At 41.6% G+C, this 11,659-nt stretch overlaps 1 protein-coding gene across 5 annotated transcripts in view; it reads right to left on the bottom strand.

Moving 5' to 3' along the window:
• The window catches only part of LOC101855170 (MORN repeat-containing protein 4), a 75,353-nt gene that overhangs the window by 58,212 nt on the left and 5,482 nt on the right, over nt 1-11,659 (bottom strand). For 3 of the 5 annotated variants that reach the window (XM_005092643.3, XM_005092641.3, XM_005092645.3), the window contains exon 2: nt 10,829-11,021. In XM_005092643.3, the coding sequence (XP_005092700.1) occupies nt 10,829-11,010 (182 nt within the window). In that variant the 5' untranslated portion in view covers nt 11,011-11,021. The remainder of the gene's footprint in view (nt 1-10,828; nt 11,022-11,659) is intronic. The other 2 variants (XM_005092644.3, XM_005092642.3) reach the window with 1 other exon arrangement.

Genomic DNA, 11,659 nt, shown 5'->3' with positions numbered 1-11,659 from the left:
TTAATTTTTTTTATTTTATGTATTTATGTATTTATTTTTTATCATTAAAAACATCTTCACTCACCGTTGCTCGGCGAAAAAAACCGAAACCATTGGAGAGAAAAATACAGAAGCCACAGAGGATTTAGAACTTCAGAAAAAAAAAAAGAAAAGCTCTACAAGTGGCAGGACATTTTCTTGTTTGTTGTGTGATTTTACTGCTAAATACTCGGCCTTTCTTCTCTGCGGGTGAATAGACCAGCGCTGCATTATGTTAATCCTGATGGTAAGTGTTTTAAAATACCATCGACATAATTTTGATAATTTTGATGTCGAGACACTTAGACATTGTCTGGTACGGAAAAACCAGGCTGAGTAAGATACGACATCCCAGCGGATTGACAGTGACACTCTATCAAACAAAACAAAAAATTTTTAAAAACACCAACACCCCCCCCCCCCAACAAAACAAAACAAAACAAAACAATAAAGAATATAAAATTCATCAGCTGCCCCACTTTGGAATTAAACTCACGTCCTCCGGTGCGATGTCGAAGAGCTTAAGCATCACACCGTAGACCTCGGGTTAGCATCGCTTTACTTTCTACACCTACAAAACAATACAGGCATGGGCTTCTCGGAGGGGAAGGGGGTGGGGGTGTAAAGGGTAGAGATAGGGGGAATTTTCGTAGACAATAGGCACAACACTACACAGTAGCCGCCTTTATACCTTCATTATGGCTTTGACCATTTATAATTTTGATGAAGCAAACACAAAAGAAACATTTCTTTATCGCTTCAAAAATAACAAAAGAAATACCGTATTTTATCACGTGTTTCTAAGATTGCTATTTAACACCAACATCAATATCTGACACTAATTAAAACTCGTGTCTAGTCAATGCTTGCATTCTCAGCTATGGTTGTTAATTCATCTGAATGCTACGTTCTCATCGGCGCTAATTGCGACCCGCAGGCGATTTATCGATCCGACATCTTTCGCACTTTTGACATCTCACTGTTTATTACATGGCAGACACGACTGAATGCGGCGCAAAACACGATTCTTAGCAGCAGTACGGAGACCCTCACTATTTCCGTTTCATTTGCTCAAGTTACAAGAAACGTCTTTGTCAAAATCGGCCAGGGTTACAATGGAGAGCTTCTATGTCAAATGTTGGCTTCAGTTGAAAAAAAAAATTGATTATGCCTATAAATCGGTGGGTTGTTTTTTTCGGGGGGGGGGGGGGGGTTGGAAAGTGTTTTACAGCACTCGAAACTGCATACGATCGTATGAGCGCGCGGGACACATTAAACATTTTCAGTTGGTAGGAAATTTTGAATCTAGCACGGGTAGCGGCCGAAGTCTACTCATATCGATTTTTGGACCACCAAGGAATCTTTAACGTGCGTAACTTGCACACGGGACCTCCGAGATTCTTCGCCCTTGTCCGAGAAGGCTCAGTGTAGATCTTTCCTACCAGAAGACCAGGGGTTGGGCTGAAAGACAGTAGTAAGAGGGAGCCAAGGAATAGCAGTAGAAAGGCTACAGTAAGAACTAGGAGCCCAGAGGAGGGGGCAAAGGAGGTGAGGGGGGTGGGGGCAGAAAGTGGAGACGAAAGCAGACTACAGAACATTGTTAGAGTGCAGGAAAGAATGTGAAAGGAGAAAATTTTCCCTCACTATCCGGATTTAAACCCGGGACCTAATGAATAAACACAAGACCATAACAGAAGCAACAAGTCATCTTAACCCATAGAGTTACCCCCTTTTAAACTAGAGTCCGTACGAGGTTATGTGACACGGACACATTTGAGTTTGTTGGCGGCCATTTTTAATGTGGCTAAAAAGTTTGTTTACATGTGAGTCTCTGCTCTTAGTCTTACGTGTTTTATTTGATTCTGACGTTATGTTTTGATTCAAAGCGATTCTCTTAAAGGCGCAAGCATGTGAAACCTCTTGTCCCTGACTAGCAGCTAGATCTTTTTCACAATGGGCAGGACATTTCTTTATCAAACTGAAACAGTGTACTTTTTACTGTTTTGTTTTATTGAATGTTGTCCAAAAACACCTTAGTAAAGGTTTTTGTTTCAGTTATCACTACACTGAGTAGAAAAACAATTGACTAGGCTACAAAACAACATTTAAGTTCACTTTTTTAAATCTTTAGCGAGTCCAGAGTTGTTACAGTTGTTTTACTAATGTCCAAAATTAGATTTATTTAAAACAGCAATAGAAGGAGCTTTAGTTTAAGTGCTGTATATGGTATATTTTAGTTCTTAAAATCAATATAAACCAAAGTTTAATACCGACATAAGAAAACACTACTTATAATTTAGTATACTTTTTTAAAAAGTGAACATATGAATGAAAAATACAGTTTCCTGTTCAGATGTCACCAGGGGAAGTTTAACTCGATTTAAAAAATACCAGTACATGTATTCATCATTTGTTTGACTGAATTTGCTTTATCAAGAGCTTCATTGCATTCCTACACCTAAAGGCTGAAAAACTCTGGATTTTTTTTCCTATGGCTCATCCTGATTTAATTTAATGCCAAACTCATATATCTGAGGGGGGCCGGGGGGGTTGGTATTGGGATTCGGGAGGAGAGAGAGGGTGGGGTGGTTAAGGGAGATTCCCATGACACCCACATCTTTTCATACTTCTTTTAAAAAGTTCTATAGGCCCTATACGCTTTAATTCGGTCAATAAGAAATAAACCACCTCGTAGATAAAGTGCTGATGAAGAAATAAAGGGGGGGGGGTCTTTTTTTTAAAGCCCATCTCTATCTATTTAATAGTACATTTATTTGTAGATCTAGTTGTAGAAAGAACGCCGTATTATTGCAATTTAGTAATTTAGATATAGTACGCCACGGCGCCCATGTAAAAAAAATAAATTAACAAGAACCAAGCCTCGCCTATCGCGTATGAAAGCGAGAGAAAACATGCCTAGCCCATTGCTTTAGCATGAACTCCTTCACACAACTTGCCACAAAAAACATGGCGGACACCGCTGTCAAATGTGGCCATCGCGCAGCAAGGCGTGAGAGGGGCGTACTGTATCTTGTACTATAGTGTACATCTATGTCTTAACCATTAGTTCATCTAAATCTTCTATTTCATTAAAAAAATATTCTCCTCATACATTGACGGACGAACTTTTTACATTATCATCATCATCATCATCATCATCATTACTCGATCATCGACATAATTTACACCATTTTGTAGGTGGGTTGCTTCAGCCACGACTATCACGGTCAATTCGGCTGAAAGACGGAGAAACTTGATCAAATAGACTTCCCCACGAGAGAATCGAATTCACGTCTTTTGCGCGCAATGGCCAAACGCCTTATTACCATTAAAACCTAGAAACAATGACTGATGGGTACATTCCACACAATTTGGAAATATTTGTGCAGTGACGAGTAACCTGATTTACGCAAAACGAAAGTCTGAAGGGAAATAAACACTCATTTAGACACTGAAATTATGCTTTGTAATACAACCGTTTACACACACACACACACACACACATACACACACGCGTGCGCGCGCGCACACACACACACACACACACACACACACACACACACACACACACACAGGCGCACAGAAACACCTAGGCACGAAAAATACCCGGATTATGCACGTCAAGTCAGTGCCACAATTTAAAAAAGGTGTATCAATTTCCTGTACACGTTCTAACTGACACAAAGTTGCATTGCATAACGCGTCATACAGATATAGGGGTACTATATAATGACAAAGATAGGATACATGACAAATGGCAAAACTTTTGATTATAAAGTTTTAAAGTCTCTCTCCCCACCCCCACCCAAGTCCACAAAAAAAAAGAAAACGTGTACGTGTAAATGATGTGTACTCAGATTTGAGAAATCTTCAAACGATGCCGTAACGAAGAAATGTGAAAGCAGGCGTTGTTGCATTATTATTGCGGGTAGCCTGTTTCCAGCTATGATCATCATACACATGTACTATTATTTGTTCATATTATCGGATACACTAGCAGCCCAAAAGTCTAGACAAGGGTAGTTCTTTACAAACATTTGGAAAAGTGAACTGATTGGCGAATCTACCGACACTGGTTAATTCTTTAGGGTTTGGAAAGTTCCGGATCCATCAAAGAAAGAAAGATGTACGAAAAGAGAACTGTTGACTGTAGAACCAAAAACAAATGCCTACATTACTTTGATGAGAGAAGTTAATGCTGATACTAATGTGCATATTCTGCATGACCCTCATGTCCACCATTAAATTCAAATTAACAACAAGAAGCATTTATTTTGTACTGAGAGCTTTGAGTTTACCTTTTATATAAAATAACGCAGGCATAATTTGAAAAAGTTTTGCATTTATGGCATGTACGGTCAAAAATATACTCTTTTAAACGGTCACAATATGAAATTGTCAAATAGAAATCATTATTTGGCAAATTCAAAGTTTACATTACAGCTGTTGCTCGATGAGCACCTAGAGTGTTCGAAAAATTATTCAACTTGCTATAAGCTCACATATGTCATTTTGAGTATAAAAGACAAACAGCGTAAGTCCTGTTGATGTAGTATGTATGACAAAAATTAATACAGTTTTCTGATGACTCTCTCTCTCTCTCTCTCTCTCTCTCTCTCTCTCTCTCTCTCTCTCTCTCTCTCTCTCTCTCTCTCTCTCTGTGAAATCAACGCACCGCTTCTTCTGTAAAATATGAGCATTTGGCCTTCAGTTAAGTTCCCGAACAAAATTCCTTTCCATCCTATTTCATCCTTTCTACTTCAAAATCGCAGTTTCTTTGAATGTTCAAAACAGACATACCGTAATTATAAACAACACTTGGGCTCCTAGGTGAGAGTAAATCACGTAGGTGGTGCCAAAGATCACTATCTATATCGTTCATAAGCACACAATATGTACAGGATTTCCAGCAGTTTCTAAATACGGACCCAGCTGTTTCTCTGAAAAGCATGATTACTGCCGGTACGTGTAGCATTACGTATCAATATTAATTGCTAGTTGTTTGCTCCACAACTAAATTCGGGTTGTTTTTTTCCTTTTTCATTCCCATTTACACTGATATGTAAGTGTTTCTGTGTATATGCATGTGCGCGCGTTTATGTATGCATGTGTGTGTGTGTGTGTGTGTGTGTGAGAGAGAGAGAGAGAGAGAGAGAGAGTGTGTGAGTGTGTGTGTGTGTGTGTGTGTGTGTGTGTGTGTGTGTGTGTGTGTGTGTGTGTGTGTGTGTGTGTGAGTGAGTGAAAGAAAGAAAAAAGAAAGAAAGAAAAAAGAAAGAAAGAATGAAAGTGAGGGAAAGCGATAGAGCGTGGAAGTAGGAATGAAGGAGAGAGAGAGAGAGAGAGAGAGAGAGAGAGAGAGAGAGAGAGAGAGAGAGAGAGAGAGAGAGAGAGAGAGAGACAGACAGACAGACAGACAGACAGACAGACAGACAGACAGACAGACAGAGAAAGAGTGTCAGTGTGTGAGTATATGCGCGCGTTTATGCGTGTGTATGATTATAGAATGTGTCCTTCTGTGCTTCTGTTTGAGGGTGTGTTTAAGTAAGTGAGGCGCGCAGTCAGCTCAGCTGGAATGTGTCACTGTGTGGGTGATCCAACGAGGCACCCTTGTACTTTTCGTCCGTTCCTGTTGACTATGGACGTTTAATTCGGACGTTTCGTTTCTCAAACAACCATCCAGTATTTAAAGGGACGTAAAGCCGATATCACATCACACCTTATAAAGCTGAAAGGTAGTTGACAGCCAAACGCCAGTATAATTCTCAACAGCAACATTTCGCAGGGAACAGATTTGACAATCCCAATAATGAAAATAATTTTTTAAAAAGAAGTTGGCCACACAGGGAGCCCACGAACTACACATCAAGAGAGGCGAGGTATAGCGACTCAATGACGCCACAATTCGTGCCGGAGATTCGGAATTTTAGATTTCGCGTCAACTATGGCCCCGTATACTGACACATAAAACCAATGATGGGCACAGATATCGATCGTTGGGACAAAGGTTGAGCCGAATCGAGTTGTGATTCCCAACGAATCTGCTCAATAAAGGCTACATTTCGCCCGTAACTACTTCAATTAGGACGATCAAAGCATAGAATTGAAGACCTGCAAATTGTATGTAAAAATGTTACGCCACCACAGACATAATTTAGATCATTTAGGAGACGGTCTTCTACGAACCTGCCTGCCATGGCCCACCCGTACTGAAAAGGATACACCGTTTCAACAAAACGACGGAGATACTCGATTTTCTAAAAAGGACACCTCAATGTGCAGTTATTGGGAGACAGCACTACGTGATCACCAAAGACTTGCATTTCATAAAACTTCATTCTTGAAAGTAATGGGGTTACGTTAGAATTTAGAAGTTCACAGTTAATGATTTCATCATTTTTTTGTGGCAAATGTTTACGTTACTCGCAATTTAACAGCATAAGGCCATATGGGCGCGCGGGACACATTAAACATTTTCAGTCTGGTAGGAATTAATTTTGAATTTCGCTCGGGTGGCGGCAGAAGCCTACTCTTATTGATTAAGCACCACTAAAGGATCTTTAACGTGCGAAACTTGCACACGGGACCTCCGAGACTTTTCGCCCTTTTCGGAGAAGCCGGTGTTAAATCTTACCTGTCCTGACATCAGGGGGTGTAGCTGAAGGACAGCAGTAAGAAGGGGCCAAGGGGGAACAGTATCGGGAGCCCTGAGGACGGGGGCAAAGGTGGGAGGGGTGGGGCAAAGGTGGGAGGGGTGGGGCAGAAATTGGAGACGAAAGCAGAAGAAAGAAAATGGTTAGAGAGCAGGAAGGAGGTTAAAGGAGAACATTTTAGAGAAGAAAATTTTCCGTCGCTGTCAGGTTTCTAACCCGGGACCTATTGAGTGAGAGGCAAACATCTTAACCTCTACACCACAATCATATTTTTATCATACATATTACATTGATAAACAAATAAAAATAATCCTCGTTAAATCGAAAATATTTGTACACTTTCATAGGGATAATAACTAAAGTCTTTACATGTGAAGACCACTTTAATTTGATTCCATTTTTTTCAGACAGATGCTCTTCGTAAGCCGCTGAAGCTAGAGGCCTTAGACTTAGTGGAATACAGCCAACTTGCTATCCCATTAATATAAAAAAATATCAAAGCATGGAAAAAGTGATGAAATATCATCATCAATCCCCTTTATAAACAGTTATTAAAACCGCCCCCTGTTGCTTTTCGATACAGAATTGCATCATTTCATAGCAAGAAATAGGGCTTGGCTATGCCCATTTATCTGCGGTAATTTATCAGGTTTGAATTCAAATGTTCTGTAGGCAAAACAAGGCACATTTCAAAGTGATTTTAAAAAGATATATTTTATTGCCATAATAAGTGTACTACGCCTCCATCCACGCAAATTAGATTTTTTTTTTAAAGGAAGCGAAATTCTTTGACTCTGCCTGTCAAGACTAAGGCTCCGCGCTCACTAGGAAAATTTCCACTCGATGCACCGCTGGGAGCATGCTAATGAGGCAGTTTTCGCCCCTTCATCATCAATTTTCACCGACAAGTAACGTCATGCTTCGCAACCGTGCGACGAGGGGAAATCTTCCAAGTGTGCGCAGAGCCTGTGTAGAGGGTTACATTATAGTAGAAAACACACTAGATTTACACGTCTTTCCCATGTAGTTAGTGTATATAGTAGGCCAAGAAAGTTCCCAGGGGGACTCAAGCAGACTTTTCCCGAAATGGTATTTTTAAAAACCCGCAACATTTATATCACTGGTATTCTTGCTCTGGTTGTAAATGTATTTCCTGTCAAGCCAGCACGATACCTGAGTTTTGGTTGTTGTTGTTTTTGTTGTTTTTGTTGTTGTTGTTGTTGTGGCATGTTGTTGCTTGTTTTTGTGGGGGGGGGGGGGGGTTGCATGTTTTTTAAAAATAAGTGTCCTTCCCACCACCCCATTTAGGAGGCGGGCTTCGATCCTGCGTGTCAGGGCCAACCCCAGCTGAGTGGGACACAATTTCGCAGCAGCAACACCGAGGTACTCCATAAAAAATCTCCCCAACATGGGAATCGAACTCGTAAGTCTTCTTCGTGCGACAACAAAGTGCCTAGTCGCTACACCACAGACGCCGGTACAATACCAATCACGTTTCACGGCGATCAGATAACTGCACAATGGTCACACACACAAAAGTGGGAGGAGCATGCCACAGTACAGATCCCACCAACCATCTACAACAGGTTGTGCTGAGATAGATGTCGTTCCCTTTGTATTCCTCGGGGGAAGTTTTCGCTGTCTCAATATACATTCTTTCGGTTTCGGCATATTGTCAGTTCCTCGTTTGTTCTGGCATTGGATTCCGGATTTTCAACGATTTTTTTTTCTTACGAAAAGTAGTGAAAATTACTTTTTGTTTTCACAAGCGTGCAATTGCCCACTCAATCCCTTTCCTTTCACTTTCGTCCCACGCCGAAATAATATAGAAAATTTTAGACAACCCTGAGACATTTTACCCTATGATTCAGTCGGTCGCAATAATTCTGAAATAATATCAATTCTGAGACACGCAAGCTGCGACCTCTATAAAGATGGCAATAAAGACGTTATCATAAGCTGTAGCGTTCAGCAGCTACACGATAATTTTTACCTTAGACCTGGCAAAAGCGGATGCTGAGCGCCGCCAGCACCGACAGCTAACTTGGCAAACGAGTTGAAAGCAAAAAACCCCTAGAAATTCAACAACAAAGAGCGCTTTGAAAACTTCACGTCACTCCGTGTCCCCTCCTTCACCCTGAGAGTTCCTTTCAACTACTTGAATAACATTCTACTACAATCGATGCGTTTCCTGGACAAGAAGGGGAAAAAACCAAAGAAAAAAAAATAAAACAGCCAACCCAAAACATAACAAATCCCCCATGGGACCGATACAACAATTGTTATGGGGAAAAAAATCACCAACAAAAAGAGCGGTAAAGTTAAACGGACTTGGTTGGGCTAATATATGCAGAGTATCAAAGAAATCGATGGGAAAGGTTAAAAAAGGATGATAAAGTAGCCAGCAGATGTGGCAGTCGTTTTTTTGGGTGCATGGGATTCTCGCAACGAAAACTTAACGACAGAGACGGATATTCTGTACATACATTTATGCATTAGGCAAAGTCTTTATGTCAGGTTAACTCGGTGTATAAGAATAATACGGAAGAACCATTAACACCATCATAAAAAAGCACCATCATAAAATTACAGGCACAATGCATAATCGCTAACACACACACACACACACACACATACACACACACGCACATACACACACACACACACACGCGCGCGCGCGCACACACACACACAACACACACACACACACACACACACACACACACACACACAACACACGCACACACACACACACACACACCATTCTGGAAGGTAACCAGGCTTCGTCGAACACGAACAGATATCGTATATCAGTGAGGAGAAATATTAAAATTTCCCGAATTTGAACGCGCATGTTATGAGAGAATCATTTTTAACAAAAACAAACAAGAATGTGCAGCATCCTCTATCGGAAACTATGTCAGCGACAACCCGAACCAGTGTTGTTATTTTTGTTGTTGTTGTTGTAGTAGTAGTAGTAGTAGTAGTAGTAGTAGTAGTAGTAGTAGTAGTAGTAGTAGTAGTAGTAGTAGTAGTAGTAGTAGTAGTAGTTGTTGTTGTTGTTGTTGTTGTTGTTGTTGTTGTTGTTGTTGTTGTTGTTGTCGTTGTTGTTTTGATGCTGATACTGATGATGGTAATGCTGCTGCTGCTGCTGCTGCTGCTGCTGCTGCTGCTGCTGCTGCTGCTGTTGCTGCTGCTGCTGCTGATGATGATGATGGCTTGGGGAGGAAATTGCGGTGAAGGTAGTAACCGGGTACAAAAAGAAAACCCAATTTTTTTTTTTTACTATTGGACGTTCGAATCAGTACAGAAGTTCATAATATTTCATCAACCCTGTCAATACTGAAAGAAACGGGCCAAAAGGGGGGGGGGGGGGGGGGGTGCGCTAAGAACGTAAATTGTTCTGAATAAGCAAATATAAAACCCATTCAGTGAGATCGAAAACTTTGTCAAACATTTAAAAATTGTTTAAGTCCAGCCATTTACATTGGGGTCTTCATGAAACCGGAGAAGGGAAGTCAGACCTATAGAGTAACACGTTAGTACGTCGTGTCAGCGCACACTGGGCAGATACATGGAGGGTGAACAGTGGATGGTCGAAGGATGAACAGTGGATGGTCGAAGGAAGAACAGTGGGTGGTCGAAGGATGAACAATGGATGGTCGAAGGATGAACAATGGATGGTCGAAGGATGAACAATGGATGGTTGAAGGATGAGCAATGGATCGTAGCAGGATGAACAGTGGATGGTTGAATGATTGATGGAGAATGGTCGAAAGATGGATGGAGGATGGTCGAAAGATGGATGGATGATGGATAAAGGATGGATGAACAGCAGATGAAGACCGGATGGAGCATGGACGGAGGGCAGATGAAAGATAGCAGTAAGGTGGATGAAGGGCAGAGGAAGGGTGGATGGAGGATGGACAGAGAATGGACGGACGGATGGATAAGTGTGGAGGAAGGATAGATGGGTGGTGCTGGAAAGGTGGATGATGACGGAAAGATGGATAGGAGGGAATGGACAAATGAAGAGTGGAGGAAGAGCGGGTGGAAAATGGACGGACGGATACATGAAGGAGAAGTGGAAACTGGACGGATGGAGAGATGGTGGGTGGACAGATGGACAGACGGAGAGACGAACCGAAGGACAGACTCACCTGCTCCCATCCGCGAAGTTGATGACCCCGAGGCCGCTGTAGAAGCCCTGGTCGAAGTTGCCCCGGAAATTGCCGCCGTCGGCGAGAGTGAGCAGGCCCTGGCCGTGACGCTGACCTTGATCGTCCCACTGGCCGTTGTAGACGGAGCCGTCAGGATAGCGGTACTCGCCTTGTACGACCATTGTGTCTGCTTCTGGTTCGAGACCGATGAGGACAGATGAGAGATACATGTTATTGGTGATTTTTTTTCTTTTCTAATAAGAGTTTTACGGCACCTGCAACACAATAAGGTCATATAAGTGCCAAAGATTAGAGGTGTTACAAGAGAGTAACAAACACAAACAAAGAAGGAGGGGAGATCAGGACGATAGATGCTTGATAGGAAAGAAAAAGAAAACCACACCAGAGCACCCGCCAACCACCCACTATTGGGGAATAATTTAACATCCAAATTCTAAAAATAAAAGCGTTCGAGTATTTGCTTGAGTGACGAGAAGCACAGATGTACATGGAACATTGATGTAATAACGGTTATTTGTGTGCAGGGGGGGAACAGAACAAACAAGACAAATAGACAGAAGATACAGGGTGTTCGCCTTGTACGACCATCGTGTCCGGTTCTGGTTCGAGACCGATGAAGACAACGGAGAGATACATGTTATTGGTGAAGAATTCAACATCCAAAATTTAGAAGAAAAAAATAAACGAAACAAAAACGTTCGAGTATTTGCTTGAGTGCTGAGAAGCATAGAGGTACATTGATGCCGTAACGGTTATTTTGGTGCAGAGGGACAGAACAAGTAAGACTGACAGACTGTAAAATACAGGGGC

Source organism: Aplysia californica, unplaced genomic scaffold, assembly GCF_000002075.1.
Source record: "Aplysia californica isolate F4 #8 unplaced genomic scaffold, AplCal3.0 scaffold00050, whole genome shotgun sequence".
In the NCBI taxonomy this organism is placed as follows: Eukaryota; Metazoa; Mollusca; class Gastropoda; order Aplysiida; family Aplysiidae; genus Aplysia; species Aplysia californica.
This window is presented reverse-complemented; position numbering and strand designations above follow the sequence as displayed.